The sequence below is a fragment of the Rhinoderma darwinii genome, chromosome 7 (assembly GCF_050947455.1).
Source record: "Rhinoderma darwinii isolate aRhiDar2 chromosome 7, aRhiDar2.hap1, whole genome shotgun sequence".
Classification (NCBI taxonomy): domain Eukaryota; kingdom Metazoa; phylum Chordata; class Amphibia; order Anura; family Rhinodermatidae; genus Rhinoderma; species Rhinoderma darwinii.
The window spans coordinates 122163316-122189306 of record NC_134693.1 but is presented as its reverse complement, the minus strand read 5'-3'; the positions used below and the strand labels follow the sequence as shown (position 1 = coordinate 122189306).

At 40.7% G+C, this 25991-nt stretch overlaps 1 protein-coding gene across 1 annotated transcript in view; it reads left to right on the top strand.

Moving 5' to 3' along the window:
- Positions 1–24030, top strand: part of DNAH12 (dynein axonemal heavy chain 12) — a 97035-nt gene extending 73005 nt beyond the window's left edge. The window contains exons 54-74 of the mRNA XM_075833926.1: positions 873–1020; positions 1637–1782; positions 2318–2532; positions 3441–3633; positions 4682–4874; positions 5377–5549; positions 5743–5883; positions 5962–6120; positions 6733–6877; positions 7762–7912; positions 8467–8723; positions 10006–10146; positions 10233–10370; positions 11288–11521; positions 13084–13272; positions 13818–13921; positions 16636–16840; positions 17424–17561; positions 18433–18524; positions 20488–20555; positions 23707–24030. Coding sequence (XP_075690041.1) covers positions 873–1020; positions 1637–1782; positions 2318–2532; positions 3441–3633; positions 4682–4874; positions 5377–5549; positions 5743–5883; positions 5962–6120; positions 6733–6877; positions 7762–7912; positions 8467–8723; positions 10006–10146; positions 10233–10370; positions 11288–11521; positions 13084–13272; positions 13818–13921; positions 16636–16840; positions 17424–17561; positions 18433–18524; positions 20488–20555; positions 23707–23897 — 3421 coding nt within the window. The 3' untranslated portion in view covers positions 23898–24030. The remainder of the gene's footprint in view (positions 1–872; positions 1021–1636; positions 1783–2317; positions 2533–3440; positions 3634–4681; positions 4875–5376; positions 5550–5742; positions 5884–5961; positions 6121–6732; positions 6878–7761; positions 7913–8466; positions 8724–10005; positions 10147–10232; positions 10371–11287; positions 11522–13083; positions 13273–13817; positions 13922–16635; positions 16841–17423; positions 17562–18432; positions 18525–20487; positions 20556–23706) is intronic.
- Positions 24031–25991: the final 1961 nt, after the last annotated feature.

Genomic DNA, 25991 nt, shown 5'->3' with positions numbered 1-25991 from the left:
GTGACAGAGCCTCTTTAATAGGGATTATGTATCTGCTGTCAAATTGGCCTCAGAACTGGCCAGTTGTGCCCCACCAACCACCCGACTTTGCAAGTCTTTTCCTCTTAAGGTGGCCATATGGTTTTTGAGCACAAAGCAGACCATAGCATAAGGCATTAGCAGCAAAGTAAAATGGTACTAGTTTCCTAAAGAATCTTCAACAAGTATAAGGCCTCATGCACACGACCGTAGTGGGGTGCACGGGCCGTGACTTGCGGCTCGGACGGCCGCCGAGCGTCACCCGTGGCCGCCGGCAAATTGCGGGCCGTGCACATGGCCGCGTGCATTTATTTATATGAAACACAGCCGTAATAATACCGTTCTTTTTGCGGTCCGGGCTCCTGGGCAAGGCACGGACAGTGGAAACCACGGTCGTGTGCATGGGCCTATTGAAATGAATGGGGCCGCAATTCACCCGCAGATTTGCAGGGTGAATTGCGGGCGCAAGAATATGTTCGTGTGCAGGAGGCCCAAGTATATATTCAGGAGGTCGAAATAGTCATGAAAGATAAACCTACTAAGTGCACCACATATGGGCAATCAAAAATGGTGTACACAGACACCCCACATTTACCCCCCCCCCAACCCAAGTCTCACAAAAGTTCCCACTACGAAGCCCCAGAATACAGATATCTTTGTGAAATACAATTATAGGCTGTATAGACATTTGTCTATGGGTTCTGACAAATCTAATCTCTATGGGCAGCTTTACCATGATAAAAATTACTAGACAACTAGCTGTTGGCTAGTAATTTTACAAATTACAAATTTTACAAATATGTATTGTTTTCCTTCTTTTATTGTATTAATTGTATTATTGGATTAATTATTAGATGGTCCAATGCTGCGGATTCACTTCAGAACATGTATGATAATTTGACAGGAGACGTCCTTGTATCTGCCGGTGTCATTGCCTATCTAGGAGCTTTTACTGCTGGTTTTCGGCAAGAATGTACCAGAGAATGGAGCAAGCTGTGCAAGGTAAATCATTTTTAGTCCAAGCAGATAGATCTGTGTAATATGGGTCATCATAATAAAGCACCAGCAAGCCGGTAGGGTGATTTGCAGTCATCCTGAGAGATTTAGAAGATTATGATTTATCTATGCAGTTTGCAATATTGCATTGTATTAATACCATCATAACTATTTGAAGGGGTTGTCTTAGTTAAAAAACAAAACAAAAACCACCATAGTCTGTATCTATTCAAGTGCATAGAGCCGAGCCGCAATACCAGATGAAGCCCATGGTCAAGAGTGGTGCTGTTTATGGACGGAGGGAGGGGGGTAGATTATTTCTTCCTAATCTTAGACAACCCCTTTTAAGGTTTTGTCAAATTATTAGTAAAATACTTAATAATTTACAACGGTTCAGTTTATTTTATTAGATGCTTTGCGTATAACACTAATTATGTATTTGATGCAATGCTTCCATATTTAGCTGCTATATGATATGTTAGTGGGATAGAAAACGACACGGCTAAAAGGAGCAAACATCGATATCAATAGAATGATGAAAACATCACACGGAAAAGTTCATCGGCCATACTTAGTCACATTTTTGCATGTTTTTTATGTATTTTCATATTTTCTATTTCAGAGTAAAATGATTCCATGCTCTGATGACTTTTCATTGAGTAAGACTCTTGGTGACCCAATTAAAATCAGAGCCTGGAATATTGCTGGTTTACCAACGGACAGCTTCTCCGTAGATAATGGTGTCATCGTAAGCAACTCAAGACGTTGGTATGTATTGTGTAGCTTTTAATAGATCATTATTATTTGGGTTTTTTTTTGCTTAAAGTGCCCCTCCAATTATATAGAGTAATGATTATAGTGCGGAAGTGTGCACAATAATCATTTTTCTAAATAACTTGCATAGCAGATTCTGTCTCATAATAGCAACACAGACCGGCCACGTTTTGTGCTGTGGGCTGCTCATAAGTAAGCATTAGGAGACAGAGTCCGATTTTGTTTTCTAGGCTCCTGTCTCCAGTATGGAAGACAACACTGTAGGATGTAATATGATTCTACAGTGTTGGCTCCCGTACTGGAGACAGGAGCCTAGGAGACAGCACAGGTTGCAGCATGGACCGTGGCCCGTTCCCTGCTTCTATTTAGAGGCAGAATCTTCTATGCTAGATACTCGTTTCTCTATATAATTTGAGGTACACTTTGAAGTGAATCAGATTTTTCAAGGCAATGTCTTATTACCTATTGGTTTTCATCTTCTAAAATTTAGGTCACAGAGTAAATGACTATTTTTATCTGTTTTGTGCAGGCCTTTAATGATAGACCCTCAGGGCCAAGCTAACAAGTGGATTAAGAATTCAGAGAAAGACAATCAACTGAGTGTCATCAAATTAACAGATTCAGATTATATGCGAACTCTGGAAAACTGCATACAGTTTGGGACTCCACTTTTATTGGAAAATGTGGGAGAAGATTTGGATCCGTCACTGGAACCTTTACTGTTGAAGCAAACATTCAAACAGGGTATGTATGACAATTTATCAATATATCAATAATAATTACTTGTAATGTTAGGGGAGAGCCTGTGCCGGATATACTTTATGTCTTTTATCAGGTTATTAATAATTTTTCTTGTATTACCCCTTATTTGATGGGAACCGCTGCAAAAATCAGCTGATCGCGCAGGTCTGGCTTCTTACACCCCTGGCAAACAGCTGATTATACTAAGGAAGTTTACGTCAGCAATACATTTCCTCTGCAGGTAAAATGTAGTATTAGAATCAGATGAATGGTGGTCCATGTAATATATGGACAGCTCGAGTCCTTTCAGACAGAGAGCTGCTGTTTGTTAGCAGCTGCCCACTCTGGATCATAAAGGCAGACCCGAATAGTGGGTTTAATATGAAATACTGGTAGGGGTTTACTTTGTGAGACAAATCCTTTACGATCTGTTAGTAAAACTATTGTTAACATCAACATTTTACATACTTTAAACAAGTTACCCTTATATTTGAATTTTTTTTTTTTTTATTGTAATTTTTTTTCTTCATTCCTGCATCCTGGGAAAAGATGAAGGTAAACCACTCCGTATATGTTCAATTTTCAATCGTATAAAAATTAGAACAGCTTTGTCATGTGTGATGGTGTGTTAACTTTACAATTTGTGTGACACCACTTTTGGGTTAGCGTATGAAATATTAGATCTATTGAATTGCGTGCTGTATTTATACAATGTGCAAAAAATAATACAGCATGATTATTTTTGAAATTACATCCAAGTTGAAAATCTTATGGAAATCATTTAGGATACTTTTGACTTCTATTTTAGGATACATTTGAAGCTTCTTGTTCCTAATCACAAATATATTTGTAACTATGTTTTAATGCCATGTTTAAAGCCATTGTTTAACGCCATCCTTTTGTATTGACAGGCGGCATGGACTGCATCAGACTTGGAGAGACAATCATTGAATATTCAAGTGACTTCAGATTTTATATCACAACAAAACTCAGAAATCCACATTATCTACCTGAGTTAGCGACAAAAGTTTCACTGCTAAACTTTATGATCACCCCCGAGGGTCTAGAAGATCAGTTACTTGGCATTGTCGTAGCAAAAGAGAGGTTGGTGGTTCATGTAACTTAAATATGACTTTGTAATTGTCTCCTCGTAAAGAGTTCTCAAGATTTTCCCACTACTGGGCTCAGAGAAGCAGCTCTATCCACAAATAACATTGCAGCTACATCGTCAGGCCAGTGGTTGTTCTACTACTGCTCTAGTCTAAAAGTGTTTCTCAACGCTTCTATGTTAAGTAACCCCTACTTAAACAATTGACATCAAGGTACCCCCAAGGCTTTCATCACACACTGTACCGTACCTATTTAATGCACGGCGCGAGTACCCCCTAGAAACATGGCGTTATTTAGACCACACCCCTTTTTGCATGCCACGCCCTCTATTTGCAGGCAACGCCATTGACTTCATATTTATCCCCTGAGCCTGCTGTATACTACTGTATATAATATACCCCCTGACACTGCTCCACACAGTATATTGCCCCCATAGTGCTCCCCACAAAGTATCATGTCCCTATAACTGCCCCATAGCTGCCCTCCACACAGTATAAAGTCCCCCATAGCTGCCCCTCACAGTAAAATGCCCCATAGCTGCCCCCACACAGCCCCAATTGTGCCTAATAAAAATAATAATATACATACTCGCCTAACCCCGTTCCAACGATGAGTGGAGGAGATCCCCCTGCTCCTCCAGTCTGTGCGGCTCAGCGCAGACAGGTGCGATGATGTCACTCTGCCTCGTGTATGGCGATACATAGTGAATGGTAGAGCAGGGTACATACGGATAATTAGAGCGAGTATTTTGTGCTGCAGCTGCTGTCAAATAAACAGTGCGGTCATGCAATAGTTGTTTCAGAGGAGTGATCCCGCTATTTGACACACTTGATCAAATCCCATACAATAAGGTACAGTGCAATGAAAGTTTATCCATCGAACTGTATCCAATGAGCTGTTTGTACACACAGTTCCTACGCTGTAACTCATCCGTCACGTGTTCTTAGTGTATAAACTTCTGGTGACAGATGTACAAATAGTTAGTCATTATGTCTTTCTTCTTATGTGACAGAACTTAACATTATACTTTCCATATTTATAGACCTGAGCTAGAAGAAGAGAGAAATGCCTTAATTTTACAATCAGCAGCCAATAAAAAACAGCTGAAGGAGATTGAAGACAAGATATTGGAGACCTTACAGTCCTCAGAAGGGAACATCTTGGAGGATGAGAGTGCGATTCAAATCTTAGATTCAGCCAAGATCATGAGCAATGAAATCACCAAAAAACAGCAGGTGAGCAGAAGGCAAATACATAATGTGGAGTATAAATCATGCCTCAACTCCCATGTAAGGTTTCAGCGGCTCGGAGCCCATACACCTGAGTTTTACTTTCACTGTGAACCACATTATCCCAGTTAAAGGAACACTCCATGTAAAACGAATGTATGACCTCTATTTAGTGAAGTCATACAGACCTCCCATAGACCCTGCACTAGGCATAACACAGTGTATCAGCTGTATCTGGAGTGTTCCTTTAACTTTTTGCTGAGAGCAGTGGCATAACGAGGGGCTGCGACCGCAACTGGGCCCAGAGGGGAAGGACCCTCCTCAGCCCCGGATCCTCCTTAGGTTGCCACATCAGGCGCCGGCAATGGTCTGCGCCAGGGTCCATGCAAGGTCATGTATGCGACGCAGCCCACATCATCCAGCGTCAGGACGTTGTGTGCTGCATAGTTGTATTGCATTCAATCTAAGCAGCTTCTGAGTTTTTATTACTTTTTATCTGTTTCTCTAGATTGCAGAGAAAACTGAACTTAAAATAGCAGAGTCCAGAGAAGGCTACAGGCCCATCGCTAAACATTCATCTGTGCTGTTCTTTAGTATCGCGGACCTTGCCAACATTGACCCAATGTACCAGTACGCGCTCAACTGGTTTGTCAATCTCTATATCAACTCTATACAGGACAGGTAAGGAATGGTCTAACCTTATACCTTACATTACTATACATATTTGTGTATATGTATGTGTGTGTGTGTGTGTGTGTGTGTGTGTGTGTGTGTGTGTGTGTATATATAATATATATATATATATATATATACATACATACACATATACATATATATATATAATGTAATGCTGTTATGCTGTCTTCTTTTTCAGCAACAAATCTAAAATCTTAGAAAAACGTCTACGTTACCTGAATGACCACTTCACCTATAATTTATACTGCAACGTGTGTCGCTCACTCTTTGAGAAGGACAAGCTTTTGTTTTCGTTCTTGCTCTGCTGTAACCTCCTCATGTAAGTCTTCATCCGGGCACTACAGGAATATAGCTGTTTACCATCCTTTCCAATAACTATTTATCCATTATAATTTAGGGCAAGAAAGGAAATTGAACTCCAAGAATTTATGTTTTTACTTACTGGTGGTGTAGGCCTACAAAATAATATTTCAAACCCGGCAGCAGGTTGGCTTCCAGATAAAAGTTGGGATGAGATTTGCCGTGCAAGCGACTTGCCTGCTTTTAAGGGATTGAGGTAAGGGAACATACACTGTATAGAGCAGATACGTTTCAGGTAGCCTTTATCTTATATAGTTCAGTTTTCCTTTTAAGAAATCTATTCCAAATAATTTTTACATAGTTTAATTTCTTCTTTAAAGAACATTTCCCCTCCTAAAATGAAAAAAAGTTTGCAATTGCTCTTTTGTGACGTTATCAAAAACTCTACTCCGCAGAAAACAATAGGACTGTCATTACAGTTCTTAAAGGGGCTTTCACCTTTTCTAAATTACTGAAAGCAAAATCTTCAGAGTTAAACAGTGATACATCCCCGTCTCCCGTATAAATTTATAACTAGGCAGATAGGTCTGGGAAAGCTGGGTGACAACCCCTGTAGGAGCTGTAATTGCAGCCATTTTGGGTGTCAACAAGCTTTATTAACAACTTGAGAGAAGACAATACAAGGACCAATGTTTTTGTATTTATTTTAGAACTAAATGCTATTTAAATAATGATATTTAGCAATGTTAGGGCCAACTTTGTATTTGGTTTAGTAGCTAATGTTAAGTAAAGTTACTGTATATTTAATGTTTTACTTTTAGCAATATATTGTATTTAATCAAATATCTATACGTTCTTATATGACCAGAGAACATTTAATTCAAAATCCCAATGAATGGCATCGGTTGTATGACAGCAGAGAACCTCACAATGTTCCTTTACCTAACCCATTCAATGAAAAACTGAATGAGCTTCAGAAAATGATTATTCTGAGGTGCCTTAGACCAGACAAGGTGAGAAATGTGTCCATTTTTGAGCTTTATTAGTTTATTTGTTGCTCAACACGTTTTTTAACTTAAAGGGGTCGTGTTATGAAGACAACCCCTTTCCATACACCCTATTCAACCATATGGATGTTATAGAGGGGATTGTCGGAGCCACCCTTTATTAGCCAGAGCGAAGATCCGCTAACCATGACAAGCTGTCACTCTGGCGGAGCTGGAAGCATAATGTATTGCATGGTCTGCCGTTCATTTGAATGGTGGCTGCAGCAGGGAACATGTATGGACCTTCATAGCTGATCACTGAGGGGCCGGCTTTAGAAACCTCCTACTATTGGCTATCATTGCCAGGGTGTCTGAACCTGGACCCACAGTGATCAGCTGATCGCCGGGCCAACGTCAATCTAAACAGGGATTGTCGTGATGAGACGACACGTTTAACGCAAGAACACATATGGCTGAATTGAGTATTCTATTATTTATTAAAATGAGGGAACGGCTTTATAACCCCCCAACGATCAGCTGTTATTGCCAGAGTTTTGGAATTTGGCCCACCGTGATCAGCTGATCGCCGGGTCAACGTCAATCTAATTAGAGATTGTCATGATCAGAAGACCCCTTTAACACAAAAACATGTATGGCTGAATTCAGTATTCTACAATTTATTAAAATGTCTTTTAATATTATATGTTAACAAATGTCGATATTATGTGGGTATAAAAGGAGATGTTAGATGATAACTTGCAGAGATATAGAGCAATGTAGGAAAAGGATGCTTTGACATGATAATGTCCTGGTATTTTATGGCATTATTGAGTTTTATGGTGTAGGCATCAAGTATATAATAAGCTATATCTAAAGACTCGCATTATTGTGTATCCATTTGTGGCTATTAGATGAGCCCGGCGGTGACAAACTATGTGACTGATAAACTTGGAAAGAAATTTGTTGAGCCTCCTCCATTTGATTTATCAAAAAGCTATTTGGATTCTAATTCTACAATCCCACTCATCTTTGTCTTATCTCCTGGAGCTGATCCAATGGCAAGTAAGTATAATAAAGAAATTCTGGGAACATTTACCGTACATTATTATTTATATTTTGCTTTATAATCAGATGTAAGACCCAAACGTAAAATACCCAGTGGTACCCAAAGCAAGATAACATGAATCCGCCATTACCCAGCAGCTGAATTCCCAATATAATTGCAACATACAGAACCATATTCTGTCACTACTGTGTAATGCAGAGCGTGATGTATAGTGGGCAGCCCCTAGGAGTATAATGGTTAGCATGTATATGTATATGTGGTGTAATTTGCTTCAAATAAAAAAAAATTTTGTGTAACATATCACAAATTGACTATTTTTTGCCTTAAACCCCTATTGTTCTTCGCTCTTTGCTTACTATAGTGTGCATTCACTTTAATGGAGCTGAGTTGCAATACCAGATATAGCCAACGGACAAGAGTGGCGCTCTTTCTGGGGAAAAAGTGGTCTTTTTTTCTACTCTTGTAAAACCCCTATTTATTAATACATGAAAAGTCTCTACTGCTCGTACAGTTTGAATTCACTGTAAATAATCAAAACTTTCTATTTCAGGTTTGCTAAAATTTGCCAATGACAAAAATGTGGGAGGGGGTGACAAGTTCCAAGCCATTTCGCTGGGTCAGGGGCAGGGGCCAGTAGCTGCAAAAATGATAAAAGAGGGAGCCGCAAATGGGACATGGGTTTGTCTGCAGAATTGTCACCTGGCAGTGTCCTGGATGCCAACGTTAGAGAAGATTTGTGAGGAGTTCACCAGTGACACTTGTCACCCAGACTTCAGACTATGGTTAACTAGTTATCCTTCACCAAAGGTAATTTCATCCTGTGTGCAATCTATCTATCTATCTATCTATCTATCTATCTATCTATCTATCTATCTATCTATCTATCTATCTATCTATCTATCTATCTATCTATCTATCTATCTATCTATCTATCTATCTATCTATCTATCTATCTATCTTGTTACAAGAGGAGCCTCACCTCATTATAGATTGTGTAAAAGTGCCCATACATATTAGATGAATGTCGGCCAAATGTGCCGGGACCAGCCAATCATCTAATGTGTATGGAGGTGTCCCGACTCTCACCCGATTGCTGATGTCGTGGGAAAGAAGGATCGGGCATGTTGGATTTTAGCATGTCCAAACCTTTAGTCCCACAGGATTTAAGCCACTGCCAGAGGAGTCTGGCAGCAGCTTTTTCCCCTCTACCTGTCGAGAACAGTTGCATTCTTGGTCAAGCCGAGCATGCATGTGTAGGGGGGAGTCGGGAGGAGCGTTCGGCCAATAGTTATCTAAGGTGTGTGGCTACCTTTAGTCTTTCACTAACCTTCCGTTTCAGATAAAATTGACAGACAGTCAGATTTTAGTTACATCTGCTAAATCATTTATTAATCGTCTGTGGCCCACTGTATTGATGTATCATCTGCTCCTCACCCGACTACAGCCTATGTAAATCTTCACAGAGCGTAATTTCTTCCTCCTTAAGTTCCATGTTTACTATGTGTGAGTTCTTCTTAGTGTACCCTTTAAAAAAATAAAAACACCTTTGTGGATTCTGGAGAAAACCCCATTACTGTGCAGGATGTCAGTAAAAAAAATTTTTTAAATATACTTTTTAAAAAGACTGTTACCAGCGCTGCTGCCTGCTGCTTCCCGTGCCTTGGTCCTCCAGGTGGTCTCATATCCATTGAGACGTCACATAACTATGGCAGCCAATCATGGCATGGCCCTGTGATTTTGCGTCCAAATGACAATGCCGAGATTGGCTGCCATAGTCATATGACGTAACATGTCAATAGATGTGACTTAAATACACGGAGAACCGGAGGCAGGGGAAGCTGCGTGCTGCGGTGCTTGTAACAGTCTTCTGTAAGGCCTTGGGTATTTTTTTAAATATTTTTATTTCCTGACATCCTGCAAAGTTACTTTTGTTTTTTTAAATCCACCTATCTTTAGGAAAAGCCTTTTAACTCGCATGTTGTTTGAAAACTTCTTAAACGTGTGCACAGATGTAAAATGATAACCAGGATCTGATCAATTTCCAGAGTATTGTTACCTTGTCTTGACAATATTTCGTATGTGCCCCCAGTTTCCAGTGACCATTCTCCAGAATGGCGTGAAGATGACAAATGAGCCACCAACAGGACTGCGACTAAATCTACTGCAGTCTTATCTCACTGACCCAATCTCTGACGCACAGTTCTTCAGCGGATGCCCAGTGAAAGAGCAAGTAAGAGGGTTTTTTTTCTCAAACATATATAAGATGAAGGGAAGAATATATAAGTCTAATTCAATACTGTCTCCTCTTTTTTCCAGATATGGGAGAAGCTACTTTTTGGGGTGTGTTTCTTCCATGCTTTGGTTCAGGAAAGGAAGAAGTTTGGTCCTCTGGGATGGAACATTCCTTATGGCTTTAATGAGTCTGATTTGAGAATCAGCATTCGGCAACTTCAGGTGAAATTTGATATCTTACTTTGCATGATATCATGATTGGAAGTTGTTTATATTGCTTCTCTTGCATAAATCCAGCCAGGGGCGTTGCTGGGGTCTTAAAAAGTACAGGGGCACAAGCCCCAAGACATATGTTTACTCCCAAGAAAAAAAAATATATATATTTATCTCGGAGACAGCATATCTATAAGACTATGGCCCCTATAGCTACCCCCCCTTTTTGATAGTGCTACACACATACCCCTGTAGATAGTGCCACACTCCACCTTTATAAATAGTGGCACATACCCCCCCTTTGTAGATAGTGCCACACACTCCACCCATTGTAGATGGCGCCACACGACCCCCCCTTATAGACAGTGCCACACATCCCCCTGTAGATAGTGCCTCCAGTAAACAAAAAAACCTTATACTCTTGACAAACGGCGCTGCAGAATCTCAGTCTCCTCAGTCCTGAGACGCCGAGACGTAGGCCGGCATGGTCCAGTGTGACGTGATCGTGTCGGCCTGCGCAGGACTCCTGTCCCAGTGTCTTATAGGCTGAAGGCCTAACGTGGCTGTAGCCTAGTTAGTCACAGAGCAGGAAACCCAGCTAATAGTTCCCTGTTCCGCCAAAGAATTAAATTGTATCTGCGTCCTGCGAACGCAAATACAATTGAATTTAGAAGTTGCCCGGGGATTCGGAGCACCGGGCCAAAAAATCCCGGTGCTAGCAATGCCACTGAATCCTGCACTTCCAATATCACCGTTCTGTCAACACCCCCATGTTTAAAACATAGTGCTTATATTGGGCAGGTCAGTAGCTATATTGACGGTCTACACCCGATAGTACCCCCTATACCTTCCATGTAACAAGTTGTATTGTAGAGCTATGTTTTTATAGATGCTAGCAAAATAATGTGTTTTTATTGTTATTTCAGCTCTTTGTAAATGACTATGAACACGTACCATTTGAGGCCATTTCGTACCTAACCGGAGAGTGTAACTATGGCGGTCGTGTGACTGATGACTGGGACCGGCGCCTCCTACTGACCACTTTGGCAGATTTTTACAATAATGAAATAGTGGAAAATCCCCGTTATTCTTTCTCACCAAGTGGGAACTACCTAGCGCCTCCTAAAAGCACTTATGAGGATTACATTGAATTCATCAAGGTGATTCTCAGACACAACGAACTATACATTGTTCTATCATCAAAGCGGTTATATTAGTATGACACAGCTGGGGAAGCAGAATAATGTTTTATGGATTTTACTACTTTTGTTACTACCATGTGTTGTAAGCATTTGGTCCTCATGCATAAAATTGTTCTGAGAAACAGTGTCCGCTTTATCTGTAGCAACCAATCACGTAGCTTCTTACTTTTTCATTCTTGTTTTGTAAAAATGTCATCTAAAATCTGTTTGTTTGGTTGCTAATTCTTTATGCAAGATGTCCAAAGTGTTAATGTACATGTTTGTGGTGGTGATCACAAAGAGCACAACAGCTGGAGATCGGCTGTTATTGACAGGTGCCCCCCCAGCACTAACCGATCTCGGCCATTTAACACATTCAGCATCGTGATCAATGCTGATCGCGGTGCTAACAAATGGAGGGGGCTACCTTTGTCATCTCATCGTCAGCCCCAGCATTTCATCTATGTAAAATTGTTGTATACGAGGCATGATGGATACATAAGAAATGAGACCCCTTTGTTACTAAAGGCTTTTTACAAACATCAGTCATTTTTACTTCGCTTTGTCTAGAATCTGGAGAAGTTGGCTGTTTAATTTGATTCAACTAATCTGTTATTATGCCATTTACATTAAATGTAATATACTCCTTCAGGTAGGTTGGAAGAATATGTGATGGCAATCTGTTAATAGTTTAAGGTGCACATGACAAATGCACAGCCTGGCTCTTATAATAATGAATAGCCCATGGTCAAATGGGGGCCGACAGCCCAACAGTCAAATGCAGCACTTATTAAAGCAGGTATTAAAGTCTAGAGCTTCAGAAATCTACTGGTTGCTCATGGAAACAGTTAAAAAGCGTGCTGACAGACACACCCCTAACAGCTTTTTTATAGCTTTTCTTATTTCAGATTACTGTACATTGTCTGGAGTAAACACTACACTTCCAAGAATGTAAAAAAAACAATTCTGATGTAGGCATTGAGCCAGCAAAGAATGCTGGGAGATTTTAGCTCTAGAGTCAGAAAAATTGTAATAGAATGAAGCAGAAAGTTACTTTTTTCTATAGGACCTTTAAATAACCTTCTTCAATCACACTAGCAGTAGAATCTGCACATGGGTACTCTCAGTTCTCTCTCTAAGGCTACATTCACACGAGCGTGTGAATCTGGTCCGTGTGTGTTGCGTTTTGCATCAGTGTGCATTGCGAGGGACATGCGTTATTCACGCACTCGCAAAGCACATCTTTTTTTTCTTCAATTCTTTCTTTCACGCACCCATTGACTTCAATAGGCACGTAGGTGCGTGATAACGCACCAATATAGGACATGCCGTCAGTTTCACGCATCGGACTCTCGCTGTGTGAAAACTCCTGCATGTGTGAACAACCCCATTGAAATCAATGGGTCCGTGTGCTGCGCGTGATTTCGCATGCGCAGCACATGGACGTTATTCACGTTCGTCTGAATGAGCCCTTAACTCTCTTTTCTCTACATGCAACATTATATCTATGAATTTCTTATATCTTATTTTCTATTTGGCAGAGACTTCCGTTTAGTCAGCACCCTGAGGTTTTTGGTTTACATGAAAATGTTGACATATCAAAGGATCTGCAGCAAACAAAAACCATTTTTGAATCCCTGCTTCTGACTCAGGGGGGAAGTCGTCAAGGAGGGTCATCCGGGGCCAGTGATCATACACTGTATGAAATAGCTAATGATATACTCAGCAAGGTGAGCTCCACGCAATACTTCAAGAGGACCTGTCACCTCTCTGACATGTCTAGTTTGTATTCCCCATGGAATAACAATTCTGAAACATATTTTCTGAGAACTCTGTGTTGTGCCATTCCTCTGTTATTCCTCCTAGAAATGTATGAAGAAATTGAAAACTGGGTGTTACCATTCCCATTGACATAGGGGCGTGTCCCTACACAGTCTCACTCTGTCAGCACTGATTGGACATTTTCAAACTGTGTAAGGACACACCCCCAACTGGTGATACCCAGTTGTTAATTTATTCATACATTTCTAGGAGGAATAACAGAGGAACAACACAACCTATTGTTCTAAGAAAAGAAGCTCCAGAATTGTTGTTTCATGGGGAACACAATTATTTACTAAAATAGACATGTCAGGAGAGGTGACAGATCCTCTTTATAAATTCACAAAAATTTGCAGAAAAAAATCCCATGAAAAAAGGACTCAACAAACAAGATAATTGTGCAAATAATCGATCAGTTCTACAGTTAATCACAATCTTGTACATGTTTCTGCAGCTTCCTAAGGATTTTGACATTGAGGCAGCGCTGCAGAAATATCCAGTGCGATATGAAGAGAGTATGAACACCGTGCTGGTGCAAGAGATGGAGAGGTTTAACAAGTAAGAGAGCTTTATTATTTTTCCTTATAGATTGCAAACCCTTGTGGTCAGGTCTCTCACACATGGTATCTAGTCTGCACTGTGTGTTTATTTGTCTTTATGTACTTTTCCGTATTTTACCTCATTGTTTATTATGTAACGTTCTACAGAGCATGATGGCGCTATATAACGAAATATTATTTTTATTACATACAAGGGTTAACCACCTGCCTGTAACACAACTCCGTAATTACGCAGCGCACCCAGTTAAGGCGCCACTTGCATCACGTTTTTGCCATACGTTTAGCGTGTACACTGGGAAATATCCCGATGTACATGCTATACGTGTCCATAGGGATCCATTAGTCCGATTGAGGCCAGTGTCGTCACTTTGGCCTCCACCTGGTCAGTATACACCAGGATACTGCAAAAGAAAACAGAATAGAATAGCGTAGTAGACTAAACTATTATATCCACTATATTCCACAAAATTGTGTTTTGCAGTTTCATTTAAAATTAAGTAGAGAGCTAGGGCTTCATAGCCAGGAGCATTTAAAATAAATAAATAAAAAAATAGGAGTAGTGCATAATAAACCACTGCCAATGCGCTATAAGGGTATGTTCACACGACCTATTTTCAGACGTAATTCAGGCTTTTTACGCCTCGAATTACGTCTGAAAAGACGGCTCCATTACGTCTGCAAACATCTGCCCATTGCTTGCAATGGGTCTTACGATGTTCTCTTCAGACGAGGTGTAATTTTACGCGTCGCTGTCAAAAGACGGCGTGTAAAAATACGCCCGCGTCAAAGAAGTGCAGGACACTTCTTGGGACGTTTTTGGAGCCGTTTTTCATTGACTCAAATGAAGAAAAGCTCCAATTACGTCCGTAAAAGACGCGTGCACTTGTAAAAACGTCTGAAATTCAGGAGCTGTTTTCGCCTGAAAACAGCTCCGTAATTTCAGACGTATTTTGCGTTTGCGTGTGAGCATAGCCTAATAGTTGTGCTATGAAGCACAACTCTAATGCACTTTTTTGTGTAACGGTCTGTGAGAGCTGCAGGCAGTTGATCCTCCCGGTTTTCCTTCTCGGGCTGGTGACTAAATGTAGAGCAATACTTTGAAAAGTGTTTTTTTACTATTCGCACATGAATAAAAGTTTATCACCTCTAACAAGTGATATCCAGAGATTTCTTAACTGGCAGCCCCAGCAAGAACCTCGTTTTTTAAAGTGTTGCTCCATGTGGTGTTTTGTCATACAATGTATGAATAATCTTACTAAACATCATTTAACAGTGCTATAAAATTAATATTAAGATTTGTGGTGGTCACAAGCGCCTCCGAGGTGGATTATGAGACCTGTGCGACCCTGCACGTCACACATTCCTAAGTCTGGCTCTGGTATTAAGTCATGGAGTATATTGGCTCAATGAGATGATCGATCGATCGATCGATCGATCGATCGATCGATCGATATGAGATAGATATGAGATAGATATGAGATAGATAGATAGATAGATAGATAGATAGATAGATATTAGATAGATATTAGATAGATATTAGATAGATATTAGATAGATAGATAGATAGATAGATATGAGATAGATAGATAGATAGATAGATAGATAGATATGAGATAGATAGATATGAGATAGATATATATTAGATAGATATGAGATAGATATATATTAGATAGATATGAGATAGATAGATAGATAGATAGATAGATAGATAGATAGATAGATAGATATTAGATAGATAGATATGAGATAGATAGATAGATAGATAGATATGAGATAGATAGATATTAGATAGATATGAGATAGATAGATAGATAGATAGATAGATAGATAGATAGATAGATAGATAGATAGATAGATAGATATGAGATAGATATATATTAGATAGATATGAGATAGATAGATAGATAGATAGATAGATAGATATGAGATAGATAGATATGAGATAGATAGATGATAGATAGATAGATAGATAGATAGATAGATATGAGATAGATAGATAGATATGAGATAGATAGATAGATATGAGATAGATAGATAGATATGAGATAGATAGATATGAGATAGATAGATAGATAGATATGAGATAGATAGATAGATAGATATGAGATAGATAGATAGATAGATAGATAGATATGAGATAGATAGATAGATAGATAGATAGATAGATAGATAGATAGATAGATATGAGATAGATAGATAGATAGATATGAGATAGATAGATAGATAGATAGATAGATAGATAGATAGATATGAGATAGATATGAGATAGATAGATAGATTAGATAGATAGATAGATAGATAGATAGATATGAGATAGATATGAGATAGATATGAGATAGATATGAGATAGATATGAGATAGATAGATAGATAGATAGATATTAGATAGATAGATAGATATGAGAGATAGATAGATAGATAGATAGATAGATAGATAGATAGATAGATAGATATGAGATAGATAGATAGATAGATATGAGATAGATAGATAGATAGATAGATAGATAGATAGATATCCAGTATTGACGTGTTTGCTGATGATGTGTTTTCTCTGTTCATTTATATAAGTTGAGCCATGTATCCAGAATGTCAAACACTTTATAGATAATGTTGTGAATAAATGAACATCTGTAGAATACCCATCTTCTTCTTTTCTTGCATCTTTGCACTAATTTGAGATAATATATCTTAACCTTCCCTTATTTTTTCCCAGCTTAATCCGTACTATAAGGACAACTCTACAGAACCTTCAGAAAGCCATCAAGGGTCTGGTTGTTATGGACTCAGAACTAGAGGCCTTGTCTGGCAGTTTAATTGTAGGAAAAGTTCCTGAAATATGGGCAAAGCGTTCTTATCCCAGTTTAAAACCCCTAGGAAGTTATGTCAGTGATTTCCTGGCCCGGCTTAAATTCCTACAAGTGAGTACAAGGATAATGGTCAATAAAAATGAAATCGGGTATTGCTTTTATTAGGGGATATTATATGCTGATAATTTGGGGTGCAGCGTGCAGACATGTACTGTTGTAAAACATCCTGTGTCTGCTGACAGGTCTGTAGGGTCCGCTCTGGTGCTGCTGCAGGTGAAGAGGGGATTCTAATAATAACATTGCTATTTATGCTGTTCCCCAATATATATGCTTTAAATGGGTTTTTCCATCACTAGGATATGCCATCACTTACTGATCTTAGGGATTCGACTGCTGAGACCTCCACCAATCACTAGAACAATGGGCCGTGACCTCTTTGCTTTTCCTCTGCACAGCATTGCTCCAGACCAGACAACGGGATAGGAGTGGTGCTTGGCAGGGAAAAACTGAAGGGGGCGCTGCGCTTTACTAAGGCTGCACTCTCTTCCACCTAATGATCAATAAAGACCCCAGTGGTCAGACCTCGACCGATCAGTTCGTAATGAAATATTCAAGTAAATGTTTTATGCTCCGAAATATGCAGTGTGAACATGACGTAAATGACATTCCTCTATATGGTTCTGGTTTCTTGTAGACCTGGTTTGATTGTGAAAAGCCTCATGTCTTCTGGTTGTCAGGATTCTTCTTCACACAAGCTTTTCTAACTGGTGCCATGCAGAATTATGCCAGGAAATACAGAATCCCCATTGATTTGCTAGGTTATGAATTTCAGGTGAGTTTACATAAGTACATCAGTCTATAAGGATTTATTAGGAGGTTCGACTGCTGTCACTCTTGTTGATTTCTAGAATCAGATGGCAGTGATACTAGAAAAGAGCTGCGCCACTTCCCCTGTCAGCTCCACTTGTCTTTCTCTGGAGGCAGCGTTGACTATAATGGGCCGACGTTGTGGCCTTCTGAGAGAGACACGCAGAGCCGACCGGAGATAAAGTGGCATGGCACTATCCTAGTATCACTGCCACTTTGTTCTGGTCATTTTATTTATTTATTTATTTTTTTATTGATTTTATCATGTTTTCTCCTCCTTTCACATCCAAAGTGAAAGAGAATATTCTGCTGGATCCTACATGGAATATCATATGTCCTATAACATCAAAGCTTAACTCTGTTTCACTGTTATCTCCCACAATACACTGCACAAAAATAACAACAAGGAGTTTTGAATTTTGATGTAATCGGAGTATATAAAATATTATGTAACAAGATCTGGCAAAATATGTAATGTTTTAAAAAAATTAATTAAAAAAGGAAGTAATTAGAACACAGTTTGTACATGAGAAAGAAGCGTCCTATGTACTCAGTACTCAAGGAAGGGGAAAATATAGAAAGTCACTATAGGAAATTGAATGACAGAGACGTATAGGTGACATTTGTAATTCAGTGTTTGAGTCTTTTGGTTAAATGAATGATCCTCTTGTGACAGAATATGTGGAACTTTCCACACCGAGCTGCAGATCTGAGTAGTTTGGGATCCTCCGGTAAATACTTACTAGTAAAGGATACAACGTATTTCTGTTTTCAAGTACCATATTATGTCTCGTATGTCTTTATTACATGTAATATCTGCATTATGTTTGTCACAGGTTCTGCCTGTGGACACTACCGACACCTCACCAGAAGATGGAGTTTACATTAATGGATTGTTCCTAGACGGTGCTCGCTGGGACAGAAAGAGGTCAGGGACTCTAAATTCTGAACCTTATATATTCACATGTTTTACATTTTTTGTCCTGAGTCAAGTCCAAACTCAATATTGCCCTATTATCTATTTGGATAAAAAAACAATGTTGATACCGTACAGACTTCCTCCTCTTACTGCTGCAGATTCTTATGATGACATAATAATAGCATCCTTTCAAAACATAAAAAGCTAATTTAAAGGAAATTACATAATTTAAAGAACTACAAAGAAAAGAGTCATGCACCGCCCATCAAGACATTCACTATGCATAACACAGTCCGGAGTGTTCCTTAAATTATGTTTGTGTTTACTTTCTATGATTTAAAAGGATGCTATTATGTGATCATAAGGGTCTACACCAGTTGGGCTTCATTCACACGAGCGTGTCCGATTTGCGTGCGCAAAAAATGAACCGTATTTCCTGCATTTAATGTCCATGTGCCATCAGTGTGCTCTCCCTTCCGCATCAGTGGGCTCTCCCTTCCGCATCAGTGGGCTCTCCCTTCCGCATCAGTGGGCTCTCCCTTCCGCATCTGTGGGCTCTCCCTTCCGCATCTGTGGGCTCTCCCTTCCGCATCAGTGGGCTCTCCCTTCCGCATCAGTGGGCTCTCCCTTCCGCATCAGTGGGCTCTCCCTTCCGCATCAGTGGGCTCTCCCTTCCGCATCAGTGGGCTCTCCCTTCCGCATCAGTGGGCTCTCCCTTCCGCATCAGTGGGCTCTCCCTTCCGCATCAGTGGGCTCTCCCTTTTGCATCAGTGGGCTCTCCCTTTTGCATCAGTGGGCTCTCCCTTTTGCATCAGTGGGCTCTCCCTTTTGCATCAGTGGGCTCTCCCTTTTGCATCAGTGGGCTCTCCCTTTTGCATCAGTGGGCTCTCCCTTTTGCATCAGTGGGCTCTCCCTTTTGCATCAGTGGGCTCTCCCTTTTGCATCAGTGGGCTCTCCCTTTTGCATCAGTGGGCTCTCCCTTTTGCATCAGTGGGCTCTCCCTTTTGCATCAGTGGGCTCTCCCTTTTGCATCAGTGGGCTCTCCCTTTTGCATCAGTGGGCTCTCCCTTTTGCATCAGTGGGCTCTCCCTTTTGCATCAGTGGGCTCTCCCTTCCGCATCAGTGGGCTTTGCGTGTGGCATCCGTTTTTCACGTTCATGATTCTCTTCCTTTTTGTTTTTTTAATTTCTCTGAATTTCTTTAGCAACTGATGCGTGAAACATCGACAGCATACGGATGTGATACGTGTGCTGTCCGTGGTTTTCATGCACCCATAGAGTTCAATGGGCGACAAGGGCTGCAAAAACGGACAAATATAGGACATGTAGTGAGTTTCACGCAACGGACACTGAAAAATCACGCATGTCTGAATAGCCCCATTGACTTGCATGGGTCCATGTGTTGTCTGTTAATTCAACGGACAGCACACGGACGCGGAATACGCTCGTCTGAATGAGCCCTAAGAGTAGGAAGCCTGGGAGACGGGCATCCAAACAGAATGAGGTACAGTCCATTACTAAGCTTCAGGTCCAATCCTGTAGGGAAGAACCATTATTATGCTTGAGGAGGCATCTGAAAGGCCTAGCTCACACTTTGCATTTTGTGCAGGCTGCATAAGATTCTATTCACACGTTGTGGTGATATTGTGTTTTTTGCCACAATTTTTGCTAAGTTGCAGCAAAACTTGCAATGTGACTGCACTGTCTTATTATGCACTAAAAGGGTGAGAGCAGCTCGGCCCCATTCATGATAAGCCGTTTTACACCCCATTCTGTAAATTGACACCCCTTTGCATGTTACTATAATTAGTACTGTCCAGAATTTTTAGCTAGTCATCCAAAATCACCCAATAATGATGTTCACTTTGTAAAAAAAAACAACATATTCACCAAATTTGCACACAAAAAAATTCTTCGTTTTCAAACTGTATATTTAAAGTCTTTATATTTCTGTCTTTAATGAATGTGACCAGTGGAGTACTCGCAGAACAACACCCCAAAATCCTGTTTGACTCTGTGCCGATAATCTGGATAAAACCAAGTAAGTGGATGATGATCATAAATTATTATGCATTATAGACGTTTAAAAAAAATACACAATGCTGCTATGTCAACACGGTCATTAGTTCGGGAAAGTTTTGCTTGGCAAAATTTCACCCATTAAATGCTCCACTGTCCACTGACCCTTCTAGGAAGTGTGTGACCCCTTGGACTACACATACCAACATTGAAATACGTCTCCGGCAACTTAGGCAATGAGACAAATTGCCATTGCTTTGGGGTGTACCAACAGCGTGATGTCTTTGTCAAAGAGGCCATGCCAGCATGAATCAAAAACACTAAGAAGCGTTGTCTGCTATGGACAATCCTCTTGCATTAGAATTGTCCCCCAAACATAAGCTCAACATAGGGTGTCCCTCTGTTGGGACCCTCAGTGATCGAGAGAGAGAGAAGACCCCGTGTGAAGGGTGCGTTGAAAAATAGAACATGTCCTATTTTGATCCGTTTTCACATATCCCTCAATAGACTCAAGTCTATGGGGATCCGTGAAAACGGGACCCGCAAGGGGGGCAACTCTAACGTGAAAAACATCCGTTTTTCACTTCCGAGTTTCCCTGCATTCGTCTGAATTAGGCCTAATCCTCTATTTTGATATCTCCTGCATTAGGTCCTCTGACCTTACTCAATCAATGATAAAAATAAAGTATTGTATTTTGCAGGATGTTTGTGTAGTACAATATAGGACAAGAAATTTTGTTTTTTCCAAATTCTTTTATTTTTCCGTTTTCCAAAACACAAATATAATGGTGCAGACATATGCAGCACTGACATCGGCCCACAAGCCAGTATATGTAGTTACAATGAGTGCAAAACAAAAAAAACAACATACAGCTGAAATCGATACTGAAGAAGAAGACATTTTATGCATCCTGAACCAGCAGCCATGCATAATGACCCGAATGAGAACAGGATAGAGAGAAGCAAAAGAGAAGAGGGGGCAGAAGAGAAAAAGGAAGGAGAGAGAACTGACCTTACACACTAGGCCTAGGAATTATGCTCAGGAGGCCATGATGGTCCTATACTCGCCAGACGATTGAAATCGAATCCAATCATGCCATGTTTTGAGGAATTTAGCGTGGGTCCCTCTCATCGATGCCGTGAGGTCCTCCATTCTCATAATCTCCTGGATCTTGCCAAACCACATGCCCACCGACGGAGGACAAGATTGTCTCCACAGCGCGGGGACACCCGCTCTAGCTGCATTCACCAGGTGGCGAACAACTGAGCGTCGGTACGTAAATAATGGCACATCACACAGATGGAGCAGGAAGAGAGAGAGCGCGGAAGGGGGAAATCCATAAATTTGGAGGAGATGCGCCATACCTCAGACCAGAAATCTGTCAACTGCGGGCAATCCCAAAAGATGTGTAAAATTGTGCCCACATGGTCTCCACATCTCCAACACAACGGTGAGACCGCAGGGATCATTGCATGCAATCTGGAAGGCACTCTATACCATCGCGACAAGATCTTAAAACCCGCCTCCTGAAACCTGCTAGCCATGGAGGATTTATGTGTCATAGTGAACAGACGATCTTTCTGCTCCACAGTGAATGTGAGACCCAAGTCCCTCTCCCAGCTAAGCAAATAGGAGGGTGTGGAAAGAGTGGATGGAGAGCTCAAGAGAGCATAAATTCAGGACAACGAGTGACGCACCGCACCCGTATAAAGGAGTTCGAAAGGGGAACTATCTCGTGAGCATGTCGATGGGTTAGGTAGGGACGCGAGGAAGTGTCTCAACTGAGTGACCTGCCAGGAATTAAAGGAGATAGGGTCTGACAAAGACCCCAACTGTGGGCTAGTCATCCATGTCGCATCCTGTATAAAAGGACAAGAAATTTGTTGATGATTTTGAATCTGGAAGACTTCCACAATGAACACATTACTGTACTTTCTGGATTCAGCTGGCGAAACCTCAATGTTAGATATAGAACTTTGTGTTAGTACAGAACATATGAGCGACACTGCAGCTGTTGTCATTAATCCACCCTCTGCCAATGGAAGATTTATTGCACGTTCTAGGCTTTTATTCTGCCGGGTCACATGCACACCAAGATCACGGAGCTGCTATTAATTAGTAGCAAAGGATCTCATGTCTGCATATGTACATGTATAAACACTCAGGGGCCAGTTTATTAGGAGCACCTACTTAATACTATATTGGGCCATCTTTTGCCCATCCCCATACATTATAATGTCCCGCATTGTGCTACACATTGACAGTCTGAGATCTGACTTGGTCCTTGAATAAGATTGTCTGTCACTGTCGCTTGTCTGTTTGGTCTAAATCTCCATCCAGTCCCAACACCCAGTTAAATTTCTGTGATCAACAATATCTGAGTAACAACCATTTTGCATAAAATGCCCCGGTCATAATACACTGTCTATTCAGTGTACAAGCATTAATGTATACATATATTCATTCACATAAGGCTAGGTCTCCATAGCGATAAAAATCACCGGTTTGCTGCAATTTTTTTTGAAGAGCGTGTACATGACTACAATGATAACCACAATCCCTCTGACATGTGGCTTCTTTTTATTTGAGGATCAGTAAATTCCTCATTGAATGCGGGCTGGGTTAACTCATTTGCTTGTTTGCCAAAACATTGGATACAGAGGAATCATAAGGGTTACAGTTAAAGATTTGATTTTTGCATGACAGTCTGTTGTCCTATAGGGTGTGTAAAATTAAAGGAGGTTGCCCAGGGTTTATATGGCAGAAGACCCAGGTTTATGGCATCCTGTTGATCCACAGCCTTCTCAATGCCCGCCCCGTTCACGCTTTACTTACCCCTCAATGCCCGCCCCATTTTCTTCGCGTTCATGTTATTCCTCAGTGCTCACGCGCTGACCCCCCCCCCTCCCCCCCCCCCGAAAAATGTTGTGTCCCTCGAAAACCCCTTTAAGTGACCACTGGGCGTTCTTTCATGTGATAAATGTCCTGCATTACCGGCAGCAACCCCTCCAGTCTTGAGTGACGTCTCCTGGAAAAAACATCTGATGAGGCAGGATAAAGTCCCTTGTTTTGCGCACCATCTCCCTGTGTGGACTAGACTTTATATTCACACTGTAGGGAAAAGCCATTTTTCACTAATATCTGATTTTATTTAGCATTTCTATAATTTTAGATAAAAAGTCTGAGATAAAGAAGACCAAGTCATACGTGTGCCCACTCTACAAGACCAGTGAACGTAAGGGGACTCTGTCCACCACAGGACATTCCACCAACTTTGTCATCGCAATGCTGCTGCCAACAGATAAACCTGTCCAGCACTGGATAAAGAGGGGAGTTGCTCTTCTCTGTCAGCTCGACGACTGAAGAAATCCCAAATTGTCTTTATTTTTATCCTCGGGTCTGGTGATGATTCCAAAAGCTCTTAAAGGGACCCTGCCACCAGAACAAGTTCTCTGTCACCTTCCTGTTTGTATTAAATCATTCCTTGAATACAGAATTGAGTGTGTTGTATGTGTATAATATTTGGTCCTAAGAGTTAACAAGAATCCAGCTACTATTGTCCCGTTATGCTGATGGTTTCCTGTCTGTTCCATCTCCTGCTCCCGTTATTTGTTCGGCTGTAGTAGGAGATCCGGAGAGGTCTTCACACATTAGTGCCCTATATAGACGCTCTATGGGCCTTATGCATGTTACCCGCAACAACGGGTCAGGTCACTTCTTTATTTTTCAGCTCTACAACACAAATTTATGTATGAGGTCCTATGAGTAGTAATAATATGCAGTAAAATTACTTTACTCATGCATAACTATTGTATTGCCCATATTGGTCACAAACTACATTTCAATCATATCCTAGTGTAGACAAGATAATGCAGTTATTGCATAGCCCCTGGCGGGTCCTCGATAACTATTTTCTGCTTTTTCTGTATATATGTCGTAAAATTAAAAAAAAAAAAAAAAAGAAAGGATGAAAAAGTATCTTTATTGAGGGCAATTGTACTTTATAGCTTTACAAGTGGTTCTATACATTATTATAAGTAAAGCATAAAGGGAACCGCTTTTTTCCGGCAGAGCAGGGGTGTAGTTGGTGGGTCATGTGGTTTAGGGGGTGTCAATGCGAAGCTGTAAAGCAGACAGTCCTGCAGGAGCGGTCACAACTGAATATTTGCCTTGAACATCTTACTAGTCCTTTATGGCAGCGGACGTCATGTCACCCTGATAAAGCTGAGAACGAGTAGTGGTCCCATTTACTACATAGGACATGTATATATGCCTAAAACATAATGTGGGATTTGCAGGCTGTATAGATAAACTTACAGGGAGTGTATATAAACAATCAAAGACCTAGAGGACCAAACTTTAACACATTATACGTCAGTAAATGAGTGCACCTCACAAAAAGGGAGTTTTCCACAACTTCAGCTCCATGTTCCTGTACAGTGTTGCAGGTCATTATTGTCATTTTCTGGTACATAAAGACCTTGTCACCCTGAAGCGTCCTGAGTCCAATTTCTGCCGTCTTCTAATTCCTCTCCTGTAATCCACCTGATTGTGTTACCAAACATATCTCAGCCACGTGACGGGGGCAGGAGAAGGTCTCAGACTGTCCCATGATCCAGTATTTATAGGTCAGTGGCAACGTCCCCGGACACGTCTGCATCAAAACAAACTTTGAATTCAAGCTGAGGAATGGCCGCACTTTCTTAAGAACAGAGATCATTCTGGTTTTTAAAGCTGCGTGTATTTTCGGATAAGCTAATGTGTATAGAAGAAAGCCAGGTAAGACCTCATAGCCTCATCTATAGGTGCTTCTAGAGAGCTATAGGCATGATGTTAAATAATATAAAATCAGGAAAATCTAGATAACCAATTAAATGTTCAATGGGAAGCAGAAAAGCAACAGCATGGTTTGTATAATGAGGCAATGTGGGCGAGGGCCCAAGTCAGAGCAAGCCCTAAAAATGGCTATACAATAACTGTGGTTACCTTTACGTCTTAAAAAAAAAAGTTCCTCAATGATGTTGGCCGCTCCGTGTTGTATTTGTGACTGGTTACATTTTTATTGCATTTTCACTGTAATTCTTATTTTCAATGCTGTAGCAAAAGAATAGGTTACATACTACTGTCATGTAATGAATGTGTCAGAAGTGTGTGCTCTTAGGGTATGTTCACACGGCCTATTTACGGACGTAATTCGGGCGTTTTTGCCCCGAATTATGTCTGAAAATAGCGCCTCAATAGCGCTGACAAACATCTGCCCATTGAAAGCAATGGGCAGACGTTTGTCTGTTCACACGAGGCGTATATTTACGCGCCGCTGTCAAATGACGGCGCGTAAATAGACGCCCGCGTCAAAGAAGTGACCTGTCACTTCTTTGGCCGTAATTGGAGCCGCTATTCATTGACTCCAATGAATAGCAGCGCTAATTACAGCCGTAATTGACGCGGCGTTCAAGC